The sequence below is a fragment of the Leucopleurus acutus genome (genome assembly GCF_964270905.1).
Source record: "Leucopleurus acutus genome assembly, chromosome: 14".
Lineage (NCBI taxonomy): Eukaryota > Metazoa > Chordata > Mammalia > Artiodactyla > Delphinidae > Leucopleurus > Leucopleurus acutus.
This window is the reverse complement of record NC_139156.1, coordinates 24,885,863-24,905,621: the sequence shown is the minus strand read 5'-3', so window position 1 is coordinate 24,905,621 and position 19,759 is coordinate 24,885,863. Positions and strand designations below refer to the sequence as shown.

At 43.2% G+C, this 19,759-nt stretch overlaps 1 protein-coding gene across 2 annotated transcripts in view; it reads right to left on the bottom strand.

Moving 5' to 3' along the window:
- STN1 (STN1 subunit of CST complex) overlaps positions 1-18,025 on the bottom strand; it is a 35,769-nt gene extending 17,744 nt beyond the window's left edge. For both annotated transcript variants that reach the window (XM_082855051.1, XM_082855052.1), the window contains exons 1-5: positions 17,854-18,025; positions 17,292-17,485; positions 9,759-9,854; positions 4,944-5,012; positions 176-334 (exon numbers count right to left, since the gene is read on the bottom strand). In XM_082855051.1, coding sequence (XP_082711177.1) covers positions 176-334; positions 4,944-5,012; positions 9,759-9,854; positions 17,292-17,424 — 457 coding nt within the window. In that variant the 5' untranslated portion in view covers positions 17,425-17,485; positions 17,854-18,025. The remainder of the gene's footprint in view (positions 1-175; positions 335-4,943; positions 5,013-9,758; positions 9,855-17,291; positions 17,486-17,853) is intronic.
- Between the last annotated feature and the right edge of the window lie 1,734 nt (positions 18,026-19,759).

Genomic DNA, 19,759 nt, shown 5'->3' with positions numbered 1-19,759 from the left:
GACCTCTTCAAAATAAAATTAAGAAATGCTACTTTTCTAAAGAAAGCATGTTGTTCCTTCATTAGAGTTAAATCTTTTTATTTGAACTTTTTAGAAGTTTGACTTTTCGCTGAATGAGTTTACTGGACACACGCACAGAATAACAACCAATTTGGCAGAGATATCTTGTGCTTACAATAAGCAGTGGCGTAAATTTCTCGCTCTCCTTTGTACATGCGGATGTGACCTCTGATCCGGATAATGTCCCCAATTTCTACCTTTGTCCTCTGCGCAATGGTCTCTTGCAGCTTCTTAAGCTGTGAGGTTAAGCTCAGCTCTCTTGCACTCGGAGCAGCTGTAGTTGTTGGGGCCAGAAGGAAGGAGAGAAATGCGTAACAAAATCACTTCACCACATTTGGGAGAGAGTCTGTGGTAAGACCGACATGAGACATTTATTTGTTCTACTTCTGATTGGTTGGTCTACTGTAGGAAATCTGCGTAATCTTTCGAAATCCTCTACTGGATAAAAGGCATAAGGCTTGACAACCCAGTGGGTGAGTTCCATTGTCTTCTTTCCTACCCCTGCATCGCCTGTGCAAAGGGCTCTACACCTGCCTGAGCTGAATTCTGTGTGAGTTCAGCCGGGTTTGGTGGCAATAGCTCTAAACAACCCTTTAAAGTGTCCTCGCTGGGAGACAGAGACCTGGCCTGAGGGGAAAGGTGCCCAAGAGGCTCCATTTGTGGTTGTTTATGGGGAAGGCAAATTGGCCAGAGTTTGATTTTCCACCAAGGTGCTCAACACCCTAATCTCTCTCACTTTTCTTTGTTGAGTAACTAGGCTAACCTTCTCTTTCTCTCTCTCTCTGTTCTAAGGACTTTATAACCTATCAGTGCATCTAATCCTCACAACCACTCTTATTATTAGCCCCATTTTTCAGATGAGGAAACTGAGTCACACAGAGGTCAAGCAACTTGCCCACAGTAAAATAACTAGTTAGCAACAAAGCTGGAGTTCAAACCCTGGAGGTCTCTGACTCCAGAGCCTTCCTGCTTATTCTTTATTCTCTGCTGCCTGATCCGTGAGTATAATTACATTTTCCATGGTTATAGCTCATGTGTGTAAACAATTTTGTGTTGTTTTTCTGTCTAGCATCACTTCAAATACGCATATGTATCCACAGAATCTATACAACTCAGCATTTTAAATAACAAAATAGCATTCTGTCATGTTCATATGCCACAGTTTGTTCAGCTAATCTCGTTAAATATTTCTTCCTTCTATCGTAATTTTTTATTTTGGTTTTTATCACTACCACTGTATGGGGCTGAGAGGTCAGCTTGAGTAAAGGGAGTCAGACAGACCTGGCTTGAATGTCAGGTCACTTCTTATTAGCTGTGTGACCTTGGGCAGACTGCTTAATCTTGCTGTACCTGTTTCCTCAGTTATGATGCGGATTTAACAGTGCCCTTCACATATGGAGCTGTTGTGTATGATCTTAGTTAACCCTTATATCATGAGCTTAGCGCAATGTCAGATCTATAGGAAACATTCAATAAATGTCAGCTACTCGTGAAAATGAACAATTAAGCCCTCAAGACAAAAATTTTGTTTTCTTTGAGGTCTTTCATTGGGGATTACTGGATAGAAAAGTACAAACAGGTTTAGAGTTCCTTACATATTATCAGAATGTTTGCCAAAAAACCCCAATCAAACCATTCTCTTTTTACAAGGTGTCACCAGCAATGTGTGTGGGCTTGAAGCTCCTATACTGGCTTCAGTCATTTGGATTTTTAACACCTTAAAAAATACATAATGACTCTATAATGTTTTATTTTTGCTTTTAAATTGCCAGAGAGACCATGTGTTTTTATATAAGATGATCTGCTCTCTGCATTTCTTTATGTATAAGCCCTTCATCTCTTTTGAACACTTTATGTTCATTTCTGAAAAAAATGCAGGGAAGCTTTATCAGTTATGCTTATTACATCCACTCTCCCCATTCCACTGCTTTCTTTTTTATGTTTATTTGATTTCATTTTAATACATAAAAGTTTGAAAAAAATGTTTTAGTTTATCCCTCTTGTCACTGATGATAGCTTTCATTGCTTTAACAGCTTAACATATAAGAGCTTAACATAGATACCCCCATACTTATTGTGATAAATACACAACTCTATCTTCTTTGGGTTATTTTATGTAAGCTGTAAGACAGTGATCACAGTTACCTCTTTTTTAATATTGTTATCTACTTGAACCAACAACATTTGTTAAATGCTTACTTATTTCCTGCTGTTGTATTATTTCTGCTTTGTCATATACTAGGGTTCCTATAATGGAATGAATAATGGTCTATTGATCAAATTTTGTGCTTCTTAATCTAACACAACTTAGATAACAATGGCTCTGTAATGTGCAAAGGCATTATTACTTTTAACACACTGACTATAGTAAGGGAAACAGCAACCTAAGGAGCTCGGAGAACTTTGCATAGACCAGTAACCAAGAGCTTGGAATCTAGACACAATCAGCATTAATGTTACTCAACTTACTGGGTTTCTTCAGAAAATACCCAAGTATTACTTTTTTAAAAGTTATTCTGTCTGGGTTCCTATCCCTAAGTCCTCTTCCATTTAGGCTGAACTTTAAAAGTATTTATAAATTTCACTGCCATGATTCAGACATTATAGGTGATAATAAATGCTTCATACAGCACTGCTGAAATGATCAGACTGAGGGCTGGTCTGAGAAAAAGAGGCTCAGCTTTCATTTAAAGGGTGAACCAAACTGCCAAAAGAAGGGCTCAAGCTGTGTAATTTAATGAGTAGAATGAGATAGTTGGAGCCTGACAGAATTTCGTTTTAAGTAGCCTATTCCACGCTGGAAGATAAATCCTCTTTAAAATTCTAATATTAAGCTCCAAGCTTTCTTAACTTTTCTCATAAGCTAAGTCCAAATGGTACAATCAGTGTGACATTTATAGGAGTTAATATTATATTTTTATACTGTAACTGACTAGAACATGATTTTGACTCAGACTAAATTTCGTTTAAAAAAATTAGTCTTCAATGGACACTTTCCAGTGGAAAGCTTTAAAACCGAGGGCGATTAAATTAAAAGGAGAGAATGGGCTAGTTGGGAACAATTTTAAAATATCACTTCATATATAACATGATGAGAATCACTTTCAGGCTTTCTCCTTGCACCCTTACCCTCACTTTTTATTCTCAAAGCAATTTCTGATTAAGGCTACCAACTGTGACTGTTCATCTATTCATCTACTTACAGATATTTAAAAAATCTCACTTTCAGTATTAATAGACATTTTATCTAAAAAATTACTGAATCATATAATATTTCTGCTGCCATTTATTTTTTAAAAAAAGAGTTGATTTTGAAAATTAAAACAATGTCGAAAACAACAGTCAAACTACAACCCATGGACCAAATCTACCCACAATCTGTTTTTGTAAATAAAGTTTTATTAGAACACAACCATGCTTGTTTGTTTATGTACTGTCTATAGTTGCTTTGGTGTTAACAATGGCAGTGTTGAACAGTTGAGATGCAGACCATATGGCCCACAAACCAGAAGACAATTATTGTCTGGCCCTGTACAGAAAATGTCCACTGACCCTTGGTTTACAACAAGTATGCATATTGAAACTACACCTTCTGATTGAAGATCGTGACAATACCACAACCATAAACCTGCAAATAATTTTAATACCCTGGACATATATGAAAGTTCAAATATCTGATTGTCATATAGGTTTATTTCTTACCTGTGAGATATCTGCACAAAAACCTGTTGTCTGCCTTAAGTTTTTTCTAATCTGCAAAGCTTAGTGGTACTAAGTAGTACTAAGTAGTACCACTGATACAGATGTTCCCAAATTAGGAAATAGGAATACCAAAGTTATATGAAAGTGATGGCCAAATTCTAAATATAAATACATCAGTGATGGCCAAATTCTAAATATAAATACATCAGAAAATTAAGCAAAGGAGCATCTCACTGGTCAGTACAGTCAAAGTAGGAAGTTGAGATTCTGACAGGTAATGTCAAAAAGAAAAAGAAACTACTCCAAGCGTTACACATTCTTACCACGCGTATAACAGGAGGACATAGATAGTAGATGTTAGATATCAGAGCAGGTAATATTTACTGAATAACCCCAGTATATATAGCATCATAATGCATATGCTATAAAACAGAGAAAAACAAGGCCCCAGTTTCCATAGCTTCTCTAGAACCAAAAATGATCACCACTATTGCACAATATATATTTTGATATATATTATGAACTTATGCAACTCAAAAAACTACGTAAGGACTATTAAAACAGACTCAAGAAATTCCAAATGCTGTTTCAGTTATAGTCAATGAGTTCAATATACTATTTTAAAGTTCTTTTTTAGTTTACATTATTTAATATTATTTAATGGCTAACTTCAAGGGAATCCTATCTTACCTTCTCATCAGTCTTAGAACTCCTGGCATATTTGTTTGAACAAGCTAGAGATTTCAGAAAATTTAGATCATGGGAGCATAGATGTTAGTGGCAACCATGTCAGGGCAAAAGCTTTCAAAAAAGCTTTGGTCAAGTGATATGCCCAGAGCAAGGGGATTCTCACCTGATCAGCAATTAGGCTAAACTATCTTGACCTGTGGAATAATGTCATGGTAAAAATGAAACACTGAAACTTCTAGTAACCTATTCACATTCCTGTAGGCTTAGGAGGAAGTGAGCACCAAAGAAATGAGAACAAGAAAAGCAACTGGCTCCCCACTAATATCAGTTTGCAGAGCAGCCAAAGTTCTGGGTGTAGTGCTTCAAGTTGATCAATGTAATTCACCAATGAATAAATGTGAAAATTAGTACTCCAGCTACTCTGCTGAGCTACCCTAAGTAAAATCTACTGGTTTGCTGTAAAGGTAAAGAAGCGTGGCAAATAAAATTACCTGATGAGGATCTGGTATTATTCAATTTCTTCCAGCAGAGGCAGTTTATAACTCCAGTGCTATCATCCACTGCAAGAGAAGCGTAAAAGTGTAGAACAGAGATATGGGCGTTACAGGTGAATTAGCACATTGCCATTGCATTCAGCCGAACTGTAAGACGACATTTTCAATAGCCTGGTTGGGCAAATCCCTGAGCAAACTTTTCTTCCACCCTTAGAAATAATCTCTCACCACAATCCAGTGGGAATTGCTTGTCTGCAATGTCAGTGTAATACATGAGCCCAGCAGAATGTAGTCAGCATTTCTCTTACCCTATCTCAAGGGTATTAACCTCTCCTAAAAATGGTGTCCTCAGGAAGTTAAGTGCAAAGATCTCAATATCTGCTAACATGTAAAATCAGCCTTGCACTCCAACCTGCAACCAGAGACCATTGCCTGATCTGTGGTTAGAGGCACTCAGAGCACAGCCATCTGTCACCATGTGCTCTCTCGATAGCTTGCTGACTTACCAAGACAAAGCATCCCAAGTCTTCTGGCCTGGGCTTCTCTTTGAAAGAGCTTCTACCCTGTCCTTACCACTGCAGGGGATATAAGGAAAGCTAAGCATATCACAGAAGGGCAAAGTTTTATTTTCATAATAAAAAATAATTATACCTTGTTCACACAAGCAGTATTGGTCTGGCTTATTTTAGCCACAGTGCAAAAAAAAAAAAAAAAAAGAATTTCCATTGTACTTGGATTTATAACTGCAGAAAAATTTGCAGATGTTTCAAGGATGATAGGATCAAGGATGAGAGGTGTTTCTCTTGGGCTAATTTCTGACAATCTCAGAACAGAGGTTGATCAACATGGGTTCGGTGGGCTTAATGATTTTTAAAAAATCATCAGCTAGACTGTTGTAAAAACACATGTAATATAGAAGAAACATATGGCAAAATTTCTTTATTGCTTGTTTAAATCTGTGTTTAAAGCAGAAGCTGAGAAGAATACTTCTTATATTAAAATAAATTCTAGATAGATTTTATTTTATTAAATACAATATAGGTAAACTTAAGAAGATGAGAAAAAAATATGGGTGAATACTTTCAATCCTGGGCTTACAGTTGGTGGGGGGAGACTTCTTTAAACAGACCTGAAAATCACAACTCATTCTAGAAGTCTGATATATTTGACCAACTAAAAACTAACTCTGTATAGCAATTTTCCAAATAATGGAGTTAATATCTTAATATATAAAGAACTCATACAAATTAATAAGGAAAAGACCAAAACTATAAGAGAAAAAGTGGCAAAGAAAAAGAATACGCCATTCATGGAAGGTACAAAAATGACCAGCAGACATTTGTCAGTATGCTAAATCACTAGTTACCAGAAAAAAGCAGCAAATTTAAATAACTTCTCAACTACTAGAAGACAAATATTAAAAATACTGATACCCTCATATGCTGTTAGCAGGAGTGTAAATTCATACCAAATTTCTAAAGACTAAGTTTGGAAATGTCTATCAAATTTTGAAATGTTTATATCCTTTGACTTAGTATTTACTTCCAGTAATTTATCCTAAAGAGAAAAATGGAACAAATGCACAGATATATATATTTTGTATAAGGCTGTTCATTATAATATTGTTTATAGTTCTGGAAGTTGGAAATAACCTAAATGTTTATAAATATATAAGTGGTTAAATAAATTACAATGGCATGGCATATGAGAATACAAAGTTATAATGAAGATCCATGATCATTGCTATTAATCTCATTGCAAAACAGAAATTATATATATATAGTCATATATATCATATATAAGCTAATTTATGTACAACATTAAATAGTGTGTTTTGACAGAAATGATCTTAAGACATTAAAATGCTAATAGCAGTTTCTTTTGGAGTATGTAGAAGGAACCCCATATTCAATGTATACATTGACTGTAAGCCTAATTCCAGAAACATTAAAAACAGAAAGAAATAAGGCATATCTATATTTCTTCATATTAGGAACATGTTAGAAAAACTAGGAAGGATGTTCACCTAAACACTGATATTGTTTTTATCTGATTTACAGCATTTCACATGAGCTTTATGTACTTCATTAAAATTTTCTCTAGCTTTAAATTTTATTTTATAGTGAGTATCATTTTAAGAAGCAAAAAAAAAAATCAATAAGGACATTTTGAGTTAAAAAATAATGTATGACACTTCTAGGCACACTACTTCTCTGGCCAGTTTAAAATTTTGCCTTATAATTCTAAGTCAAAAAATATTGGCACATGAGTATTTGTTCTAGAAAATGTGAGGTCATTCTGGTCTTGACTGTAGTCTCCCAGGATTCTAGGTCTGAGCTTGAGTTGCTGCCAGGTGCTCTGTGTGCTCAGGGCACTGCCACCAAACTCTCTGACTTCCTGGTTGGTAACCTCTCCCAGCAGACACCGCCCTGGCATCCTGAGGCCTGGCTACTGGAAGGCCCCGGAAGGGGAGTGTTCTTGCCATGCTGGGCAGTGTCCTCCCTAGCTGGGCAGCATGGCCTGGGCTGCCGGCCTTTTGTTTCAGCCATGGGACGAATCAGGGTGAGCAGGAAGCAACCCCAGCATATAGGTCTGCAGTGAGTCAGGAGGAAGAGGACCTGGGACAGTAGGAGTAGCCACCTGGCAGGTGACCCAAGAGCCAAGCTGGGCCTAAGAACAGCAGGGTATGTGTAGCTCTCTCTTGAACAGGCCTCACAGGAATTAAAGTCCCAAGTGTTTATACTCTCAATTACTTCAGCCTTCAGACGCTTTTCATTTCCCAACAAACCACACATGTGCCATGCTCTCACGACATCCAGTCTAAGAGAAATGTTTATTGGGGAAGAGTCAGCCATGTTGCCTTCATCTCTTTATGATGGGAAAAGGGATTAAATGAAACCCCTTTAGGTCAGAGGCATTATATCTGGCCTGGTTCTGCAGCCAGGACTGATGTCCTCAACTAGCCTCATTCTGATCAAAAAATCAGAAAATTAAAAACCAGATGCAGCTGATTTTTGGGGGGGTGGGAGGAGGGGCATGGGACAGAGAAAAATCTTTCTTTTTTTTAAAAAAACTTTTTAATAGACTTTATTTTTAGAGCAGTTTTAGGTTCACAGCAAAAGTGGGCAGAAGATACCGAGGTTTCCCATTATCCCCTGCCCCCTCACACGTATAGCTTCCGCATTACCAACATCCCCACCAGAGTGGTACATTGGTTTCAATTGATGAATCTACATTGACATATCATTATCAGTCAAAGTCCATAGTTTACATTAGGGTTCACACTTGGTGTTGTATATCCCATGGGTTTGGTCAAACGTATAATGACACACATCCACCATTACAGAATAGTTTCATTGCCCTAAAATTCCTCTGAGCTCCACCTACTCATCCCTCCCTGCCCCCAGCCCCTGAGTAACACTGATAGAAAAATCTCTTTTTCTTTTAGAATTTGAGTTTTATGGAGACTACACAGCACACTGGAGTTAGTAAGGAGATTGGACCCATCAGTGGAACCTTGAGCAAGTAACTGAACCTTAGTTTTCTCATCTATAAAATGGAAATAATATCTGTCTTTTCCATTTCAAAAGATTGGGAGGAGAATAACGTGAAATTATGCATGCATAAGTGCTCTGTAAACTGACAGATACTATCATTTCATCACTGGTACTTGGAGAGGAAGTACAGATAACGTACTTGCCAGCAGCTGGGTATGCTGTAGGAACTTAGTGAATGTTTGTTGAACTGCCTGGAGAAAAAGAGAACCAGTATCTATGGTAAAATAAAGCAGAGAAGAGATCCAGTATGGGGATGCATGACAAGGTGATCTATTTCAGAGTTTTAAAAAAATACAAGCTGGGAAAAAGCAGAGGGCATGAGAAATCTCATCTCTCACATGTTATTTTATAAGCACAAGACAATCATCCCCAGGAAAATGAATATATGTTGAAGAAATTGTATCTGTAAATTATCAGTCATGCACAGACTGCCAATGAAATGTTCTCACCTAGTTCAACTGCCTTCTGTTTTTCCCCAAGTAGAAAAAGAATACAAATCCAAGTGAATACGACAAAAAGTGACAATGTCAATTATAGCAAAGGTTGGAATTCAAAGTTAAGCTTCCCACAAAATACCCAGCTTGGCCTCTTAACTACAGAGAATCTTAGGCAATATATTAAAATGATTACATTAAACTCAATGCAAAAAAAAAGTCAAGACCCATGACACTAAAATCATATCCTAATAGTTCACTGGTGTCCAAACTACAGAAACCCTTTATTTAGTTTCTATCATCATAAGGGAAGGGAAATTTTCTGATAATGGATATGTACCCCTTTGGGTACCAAAAAGCTTTTTTTTTTTTTTTTAACTGTTCTGGATATAAATCTTATAAATTATTTTTCATATCTCCTTGTCTTCTTAAAGAGTCTACTTTAATGTTAATCTGGCCTTTTTATTTTAAAGGTATCAATATAAACATATATCACCATCCTTTGCTATTTATAGCTATGCCCTAGGTATCAGGTATCTGTCCCTGATCAACCAGTGACCCTAGACTGTAGTTTAATTCTTCTGCCTCCTAGCTCCCCAGCAGCTGTCACCTGACAATATTCATCAGTATCATTCCCACCCGTTGCCTCATTTTACACTTAGTCCATGTTGGTGGCTGCAAATGGTTCCCAATAGAGGACAAGTGCATGGGGGTTATGAGAGGCCCCAGCTGCTCTGAAAGGCTGGGGTTGCTTCAAATACAATGTCCAGTTAAGTGGGGTCCTTCCACATAAACTCAATGTCAGACACAATTGTTCTTACCTCCACAAATGTAGAAAGCATCTCTTTCTCTCACTCCAATTACAGTTCCCAAGATATCTACCTGTTTTATTGGATGCCCACTGTAAAAAAATACACCTGAAATTAAAGGGAAAAAAAGGCAAAGTCCATATAACGTATGATGACATTTTCTGCTTCAGTAAATGTTAACTGTGTCAAAAATCAGTGGCATGCTGCTTGCTAAAATTTCAGACTTAAGAATCAGCTCTTGACAAATGCCAAACCCCAAGAAATTCAGATGTCTTTTCCTCAAGGGTTATAAGTAGAAAGTGTGGCTTTAAAGAAGCTTGTACTAGCACAGAAAAGAGAAAACCAATATTGTCCAACTAGATGTGGTTAATCTTCTTTCCACTTGTGAGAATGAAATGCACCTGCCTGTAGAACTCTCATAAGGGCCTAAAAGCAGCCGCAGTATTATGAGACACAACACAGTACTATATTTTGAGGGACTGGAAAAGGAAAGAGAGGAAACCACGAGAAAAGGCTTCTCTGGCTTTTCTAGGAAACCAGTCATCATTTCTACGAATTAGCAGTAGCACTTTTTTTTTTTTTAAAGAAAAAGAGAAGATGATTAGGTTACAAAACACTACCCTTTGGGGCCAGTAGATTACGACTCAAAAACTTCTCTTTTTAAAATTCTATTTTCAAAGCCTAGGCAACAGATGCCAGCAGGCAGGTTCCCGCCAGAGGAGAAGCGTGAGAGGAAGAACCCTACCCACCGACTCCCGGAGGCCTTTTATGGACTCCGTGACGGAGATGGAACAGAGGGACTCCTGGCAGCGGTGAGCCCTCAATTCCCATCCGAGACCCCAGCGCTGTCCCGGCTCCCGTGGGGCCCCCAACATCCTTACCTGAACTGCCTCTTTGGGCTTAAGCTACTTGCGTTGTGTTCCTGTCACCTGCAGCTAAAGAGTCTGGACTAAAATCCTCTCCAGCCATTTTTTTTCTCCCTACGATGACCGAATCCTTTACTTTCAGAAAGAGGCTATAAACTTTTAAATGGCGACTTCCTTTTCAAATAAATACATGAATTGCAAACAAAGAATCAGTCATGGGCTTCCCTGGTGACGCAGTGGTTGGGAGTCCGCCTGCCGATGCAGGGGACACGGGTTCGTGCCCTGGTCCAGGAAGATCCCACGTGCCGCGGAGCGGCTGGGCCCGTGAGCCATGGCCGCTGAGCCTGCGCGTCCGGAGCCTGTGCTCCGCAACAGGAGGGGCCACGGCAGTGAGAGGCCCGCGTACCGCAAAAAAAAAAAAAAAAAAGAATCAGTCATCACTTCAGGTATTTGGCCACCCTCACCCTCTCTGGTCCTCGCCAAGTCTGGTCAGAGTCTGTCTTCTCCACATCCATGGGGGGAGGGGACCCCGCAGCCTGAACCCTGAAGCCCTTCAGAACCCCCAGAATGGCCTCCATTGATGGTTCTCTTGTTTCCCATGTGGATAAAGGGGCTGGGGACCAATCGCCCATGGCCGAGTCCCCAGGGGATGGACAAGGAGCTTCTGAGCCTCAGCTAGCCAGAGATTCCAGGGGAGTGAGACGTGGTTTGAAGATGTCAAATTCACCCAGGCCCTCCCCCTAGCAGAGGCAAACTTCTAAAGATGACTTAGTGGACTGGAGACCGTGCAGAGGGCAACCTTGGGGGCCAAGAGCTGAAACGGCGCAGCCACATGAGGGAAGGAGCCTGGGTCCCTGTGCCATCCCCGGAGCAGAATCGCTTCCCTCCAGGAACACTTGGACTGAATAGGGTCAAACTGGTTCCACAGAAGATCCATGAAATCTTAAGAGCAGGACAGTTCTGACTGACTTCTCCTGAGTTCTTACCATTGAAACCCTGTGATGACCTGTGGGGAGACCCTCAGTCCTCCAGCCCTGCCTGCCTGCACTGATCAGACACAAAGGAGAGAGGGCACCTTCAGGGGAGGGTGACCCCCATAGGACCTTTGCTGGCAGACTCGGGCTTACTGCAGCAGAAGGGAAGTTTAAATGGGGAGAATGAGCCTACGCCAGGGTCAGGGGCATGGCATCCTCTGCTGAAGTGTGCCCCACCATCATGCCCTGACACGCTTGTGTGCAGAGACGGGCTATGGTATGGCCCTGCTTTGGTCCAGCTTTGCTGTGGGGCTGGGGCGGGGGGATGAGGGTGGCCTGAGCTCCAGACTGGTCTCTGGCTGCAGTCAGCCCTTTCTGCTTCCCCAAATGCGCTGGACTTTCTATCTGTGCGCGGAGCAGAGCCAAGTTAGAGAGAGCTCTTTCCTAGAACCTGACTGGCCTCTGTCTCCCCCAGCCTAACTGATGGTCTGTCCTGGTTGCCGGCCATTAGAGACAGTGTGCTCCTGGTACCATCAGAGACAGTACACCCCCCAGGGCTCTGCGTGGCTGGTGTGGCTCCCAGGACACCGGCAGCGGGAGGCCCTGTGGACCCACGGAGGGCCTGCTGCCTGCCCCTGAAGAGTCTTTCCAGCTGGTCCAGAAGCCGCTGTGGGGTGCTCTACTGGTGATGTTGAAAGCTTGAGACAAGCCCCAGGATTCTTTGGGTCTTCCTGGGACACCCTGGTATGTGCCGCTATGGTGGTTTTTATAATGAAGAGCCCACACGCTTTAAGAAGGGGAAAAGAGCCAGCCAAAAGGTATTCTGCCTTGGCTGAAGTATACAGAAAAGGCAAGTATACAGAGAAGACTGGACTGATGACACAAGCCAACAAAGTCATCAAGTCACCTGTGGTAGACGCCAGTCCTCCAACATTACCAACTCTGCACTGGGCAACACTTGAAAAAACCTGAACAGGCCTCCACTGGAGGACACAGTAGACTTTCTTGAAAAAAGACAGAACAGGGAGCCCCCTAAACTTTTTTTTTTTTTAATTTATTTTTGTCTGCATTGGGTCTTCACTGCTGTGTGCGGGCTTTCTCTAGCTGCGGCAAGCGGGAGCCACTCCTTGTTGCGGTGCGCAGGCTTCTCATTGCGGTGGCTTCCCTTGCTGTGAAGCATGGGCTCTAGGCACACAGGCTTCAGTAGTTGTGGCACGTGGGCTCAGTAGTTGTGGCTCACGGGCTCCAGAGCACAGGCTCAGTAGTTGTGGCGCACGGGCTTAGCTGCTCCGCGGCATGTGGGATCCTCCCGGACCAGGGCTCGAACCTGTGTCCCTTGCATTGGCAGGCAGATTCTTAACCACTGCGCCACCAAGGAAGCCCCTAAACTTTCATCTCATAGACTGACAATGCTCGTCTTCAAGGAGAGAGTCGCTCAAAGATGCAAAAAAACAAGGAAAAACATCATAAAAGCAACACAAAAAGAACAATGGAGGACAAGTTAGCAGAAAATAACAGATGGTTTGAATAAAATCACAAAGAGAAAATTGATTGAGGAGGATATAAACTGCTTGGAAACAGAGAAGAAAGTTGTCCCAGTGTATAGAAACTTGAACGATACACGTCAGAAGCACAACCTGAACAAGAAGAAGGAGGACATGGATGGGACCTCCCTGGTGGTCCACTGATTAAGCCTCCACGCTTCCAATGCAGGGGGTGCAGGTTTGATCCCTGGTCAGGGAACTGAGATCCCACATGCTGCACAGTGTGGCCAAAAAATAAAAAAAAACAAAAATAAAAAAGAAGGACATGGAAAAAGCAATGGAGAGAACCACTTCCTTCACACTAGAATCTCCTCTATGGGAAAAGAACTTGAGAAAGCTGGATGGCAGCTCTATCGACTGAGAGAAAGCTTGATGAGCTAAGAAAAGAAAATAACAACAGATACTGGCTAATGCTGAGTTTAACTTGCAGCCTTTCCCAAGTGGTCCTTTCACTCCTGCTGCCTTTGTTCTACATGCAGCCTACAGAGCTCCAACCATATCAGGGGATCCATCCCCTGGATCATCAGGTCCCCAGGAAGGAGGAGGGTCACTCTGGAAGGGCTCAGGGACCCAGGGTCACAGGTAGCTTTGATTCAGCTTTCACAGCAGTGACAGCCACACCCATAGCAAGACATCTGCCTTTTTTCTCTTTTTTAAAAGTACTTTTGGGACTTTCCTGGTGGCGAGGTTGTTAAGAATCCGCCTGCCAATGCAGGGGACACGGGGGACACATCCCTAACCAAACCACCACAGTCAAACTTCACGATATTCTATTAGTTTAACTCTAAATTCACAGGTTAACTTCGGGGAGTTGACATTCTACAACCACTCTGCAAGGCAATTCAGACGCTAACTAGCCAGGGTAAGGTTGAATTTCACAGGTTAAGGACACTGTCTCCCACAAGAGACTCTCACTTCAAGCATCAGCCCCAAGTTTGAGGGTCCTCGGGCCATGCACACTTCTGAGCAACTGGCTACCAACACCCTCCACAACAACCTCAGGTTTGATACTTTAATAGAATGACACACAGGACTCAGGAAGGTGCTATACTTAAGATTACAGTTTTATAATGAAGGGGACAAACCAGGACTAGCCAAATGAAGAGATGCATAGGACAAGGTCTAGGAGAGTCTAAGCATAAAGCTGCCATGTCCTCAGGACACATCACCCTGACACATCAAGTATGATTACCAAGCAGGAAAGCTCACCGAAGCCTCAATGTCCAGAGTTTTAATTAGGGTTTCATTACATAGGCAAGATTGACTGAATCACTGCCCACTTGACAACTCAATCTCCAGTCCCCCTCCCCTCCTGCGGGGTTGGGTTGATGTCACCTGGCTCAAAGCCAACCCTCTAATCACATGGTTGGTTTTTCAGGCCTGAAAGGCCCCCACCCTGAAACTACCTAGCGGCCCAGCATGAGGCACCTCATCAGCATAAACTCAGATGTGGTTCAAGGGGTCCACCATGAATAACAAAAACACTCCTATCATTCCAGAAATCCAAAGATCTTCCAGGAACCTCGAACACAGGCCAGCCAAATTCTTCATTACACGTTTGTTTCTTTTTGTGTGTGTAAGATATTCTTTGCTGTTTAAACATTTCTAAATTTTATGCAGTCAAAATAAAAGGTTTACTTTTTTTTTATGACAACCAAACCAAACACAACAACAAAACAATACAAAAATAAAAACCTAAACTAGTAGCATTTCCCACCCCTCAGAACCCTAGAGTATAGTCTAAAGAAGATCACTCTATGAAATTATGGTTAATGTCTTCTTCAACCATGAGGTTTTGAAACCAAGCAGGGCCCTCCTGGATACAAAAGCATTTCTGTGTCCCTCATTTCTTTTTTTTTTTTTTTTTTTTGTGGTACACGGGCCTGTCACTGCTGTGGCGTCTCCCGTTGTGGAGCACAGGCTCCGGACGCGCAGGCTCAGCGGCCATAGCTCACGGGCCCAGCCACTCCGCGGCATGTGGGATCTTCCAGGACCGGGGCATGAACCCGAGTCCCCTGCATCGGCAGGCGGACTCCCAACCACTGCGCCACCAGGGAAGTCCCCATCGTTTCTTTTTTGTAGGAAAAAGGCTTCAGGATCCTAGACCTCCCTGAGTTCCAAAGGGCAGGTTCAAGTAGTTACTAATTAGGGGAGTGAGGGAATGCAGAAGCAAAGAAAAAGCAGTCAAGAAACAATAGTGCAGCAATAAAACAGAGTTCTAGTTCCCCCTCAAGGGATATACCTAATAGTCTGATATACATCTTTGAGTTGTTCTGCAGGAACTAAGACCCTCACCCAGGTGGAGTACGGTAACTACAAGCTGACACCCCAGATTGGTCAGAACCAGAAGGTTGATGATTGAAATTCCTGGAATACCACACTGTTACCTCACCACCAACCAATCAGAAGAAGGTCATAAACCCTGTAGCCCTCACCCCAAATGTTGCTTTTAAAAACTCTACCCTGAGGCGGGACTTCCCTGGTGTCGCAGTGGTTAAGAATCCGCCTGCCAATGCAGGGGACGTGGGTTCGAGCCCTGGTCCAGGAAGATCCCACATGCCGCGGAGCAACTAAGCCTGTGTGCCACAACTACTGAGCCCACGTGCCACAACTACTGAAGCCCGTGCGCCTAGAGCCCATGTTCTGCAACAAGAGAAGCCACCACAATGAGGAGCCTGTGCAACGCAACGAAGGGTAGCTCCCGCTCGCCGCAACTAGAGAAAGCCCACACACAGCAATGAAGACCCAACACAACCATAAATAAATACATACATAAATAAACTCTTCCCTGAAAACCATGAGGGAGTTCGGGTTTTTTGAGCCTGAGCTGCCTGTTCTCCTTGCTTGGCCCTTGCAATAAACCTCTCTCTGCTCCAAACTCCAACGTTTTGGTTTGTTTGGACTCACTGTGTGTCAGGCACACAAACTGGGGTTTGACAACAGTTTCATTTTAAAAACTACATCTGAAACATTACCACCAGTGACATAACAAAGATCACTGGGAGAAGTTTTCCTTGGTTTGTTGTTAATACATTATACAGTTCTTCACCCACAGGAAGAGTTAAGCTCCTATAGCATCCCTGATACTTCCTTGAGTACCTACAGAAGATCTTTACGCAAGCCTGGCATTTGGTGTGAATTAATTTCTTCCTGAGGAGATGAGCTATGAAGACTACCAGACTGTTCTGGAAAACAGACAACAGTGGGGGAGGATGGCTGCCTTCCAAGGAAAAAACCAGATCATTTCCAACAATACTTAGAAAATGAAGGTGTGGTGAAAAATCTGTACAAAAGGCTTTAGTATAAGGTCATCCAAATATATCTGTACATAGAACGGGAAACACACAAAATGTGGTCTCATTAAAACTGCATGCTTGAGATTCTGAACTACTTCTGACTCATAGCTTTCTATTCATTCAAAATAGCAAAGAGAGGTTAACCAAACTTCTCATATAGCACAGTAAACATGTGAAGATACATCCACAACTATGTAAATTACTTAAATTTACCCTAAACTATATTTGCTATATTTGGGGGTATGAAGATCCTATTTTTAGTGACCACCACTCTAATTTAAAAAAATGTTGCTCCAATTACTACTACTTGAGAGCCTACCAGAGGCCAGGCACTGTTTAAGTGCTGGGATTACATAGATGAACAAGGCACATGATGTCCTCCCTCTCAAGGAGTTTATTTTATTTTGATTCTCATCTATTCAAAATAAAACCAAACCCCACAAGAAAATCAGGCACGGTTAATCCTCATTTTACAATGAAGACACCTAAACTTTACAGGTGAGTCACATGCCCAGGCCAGGTAAGTGGTGAAGTTAGGAAAGGGAGCAAGGCCTGAGCTTTCCACCACAAGCAGGTCCAGAGAAAAACTGAGTATTTTTAAATATGAAAGACCTCAAACCCAGGTAAAAAACATTCTTCAGTACAAAGTTACTCCCCCAAGCATCTATTTAAAAAATAAAAAAGAGACTGCTTTTACTTGCAGAGAAATGAACTTGTTTGAGGATCCAGGTTATGTCAATTTCAAAGCCTGCAGCTGGAAAGGCTCTGCTAAGCCCCTAAGCCCCAGATTTCTGTAGCTTTGGGGAAGGGTGGGTGGGGTGCAGATGCAGCACAGAGCAGCACACCAGGCCGACCAGCCACATACCTGGCACCTGGTGGGACTCCTTCAAGTCCAGGATATCCCTGATGTAGAGTCTGGCGAAGGCTAGAAACACAGGATCCAAACCCCACGAGAGGGAAGGAGTTTCCTCTTCACACCGGCTGGATTCAGACTGCATCAGGAGGCTGGGCTGTGGCTTCCAGCCAACCCTGAGAAGCTCTGCATCTAGAGCCGAAGAGCTAGATGGGAGACAAAAATCAGGACGCAAAGCTGTTAAAGTGGATGAAATCCGCACGGCCCCTAAGCTGTTCCCAGACGAGCATCCCGAACTCTGGAAGGGGTAAATCCAGGGGTCCGGGGCCTGTCAAACTGCACGCCAGGGGCCTCCTAGAGCCGGTGGCCTCCTAGCGCCAGAAGGGCCAGGCCTGCGCGCTCGGGGGACCTGTAAAGAGGTGCTTCTCGAGTGAGGACCCGTGAGTTCCTTATGCCTCTTCCCCAGGAAACTCCTCTGCCCCATGGGAGTGTTTCTCCTTCTCCAAAAGTTCCCATTTCTAAACGGTTAAGCACCGACTTTTCACTCTGGGGACAGATGGCCATATATGCGTACCCTGAAACCGCTTTAATGGGTGGAGTCCAGAGAGGAATGGGCGTCCTCGTGGCCACACAACAGAGGGGCAGAGTGGGTGGGTCTGTCCGTAGCCCTGCCGCTGCACCTTCCGGTGTTCAGGATGACACTGAGAAAGGGTGTAAGAGGAAACGAAAAACAGATCAGCCGTAGCCCCTCCCGCCGGGCCCGCGCCCGCGCCGTCGGCCCGCAACTTCCCGGAGCGCGCAGGCCCGGCCCTTCCGGCGCTAGCAGGCCACTGGCGCCCACGGCCTGGAGGCGCCGCCGGCGGCCCCGCCCGGAGCAGGAGCGCTAGGCCGAGGTCACCTCTGGTGCTCCCAGCGTGGGGTGGGGGTAGGGCCTGACACCATCCCTCGCGCCAGACCAGCCACTATGTCCCCGCCCCGGCCTTTCCTTCGCGCCGCCCGAGGCCCCGCCCCATCCCCACGAGGCCACGCCCCACTCCGCCCACGGCCACGCCCCATTTTGCGTCTCGCGGCTGCTTCGCCGGATTGTCTCTTCCAGGTGGTGGCGGGGTTGGCAGGGCTACGCGGGGCCCGTTTGACTCTAGCAGCGCTTTCCCTGAGCCTCCGCGGGAGCGCAGAGCCCAAATCACCGAGGCCTGGGAGCTGGCCCTGAAACTCCTGCTGCCCAAACCCCGCCTTCCAAGTCCCCCTTTCATCCCGACCCCACTAGTCGTGGGTCCCTGAGCCATGACCTCCGAGAGGTTGGGACTGGTTCAGACAACTTTTTTTTTTTTTTCCGTCCCTGATATTGTAAATGAACACATAAACAAAGCAATACAAAAGCAGGATTACATTGTGGCGTATTTAAAATGTTTATTTACACTTGATAAATGATTTATTAACACACGCAATTTCTGGTACTGTACAGTCTCACTTTAGATAATGTCAGGATCTAAATTTGAGCCCTTGAGGGAATGCGAGGCCTTTGCTCTGTCCAAGACTAGCCTTCTTTGCAGGATCATGACAAAGTTTGTCTCCCTTACTCTTACAATGTCTATACTACGGAATGTTGTACATTTAAGAATTTTGGAAACTGGCGTTCTGGTAAATGATGGCCACCTTGATGGTGCCTGTCCCCAGTAGTCCTAATTTAAAGTGAGAAGAGATAGCCATGTTGCATTCTGATAAATAAATAAATAAGCCACATCATGACATTACTTGAGATGGCAGGAGTTCTTCCTAATTTACTCCTCTAAAATGTCACGAGTACAGGTCATGTTGGCAGGCCATTCCCAGGGGAGGTCAGTGGTGGCCGAAGAGATAATTGCTAAACTATTAAGCAGAGAAGGAACTTCAAGCAGCTGGAACAGAAAATGTATGTCATTAGAACGACGGCATTCAATTTAATTACATCCCTGGCCACTGAAGAAGCTAACAAACAGAATCCTTGGTAAAGCATTGCCCAGACTCTACTGCGATGAACAGTTGGATCTGTCAAGTTTAAGATTTAATTAAGAGAAGACACCTTTCTAATAGGGGGAGGTTCTCTTCAAGGAAGGACACCCAGTATGACACCCAGTAGGACGGGTGCTTCCAGCTGACTTGTAAGATGGGGAAAGACAGGTTGGGCGACATTTTTTGACTGTACACATCGGCTCTAGGGTGGAACTCAAGAAGAAAATCACTACTGGGTGTGTGCAGAGCCCGAGAAGTTTTCAGCGATGACTCTTATGACTCTCAAGGGTAGAGTGCTGGAAACAACGGCCCTTGGGGACTCCAAGCTTACTGCTGGCCTTGGGGAGGGTCACACCCAGTTGGGGTGACCAGAGCAGACTGCCCCTGAGGTCATCATTTACAGTGAAGGAAGGACTCCTTGGAGTCTAGGGATGCTCCTTTTGATCTCAGCTCAAAATGTGGAGTAGGGTGTGGAATGGAAGTTTCTA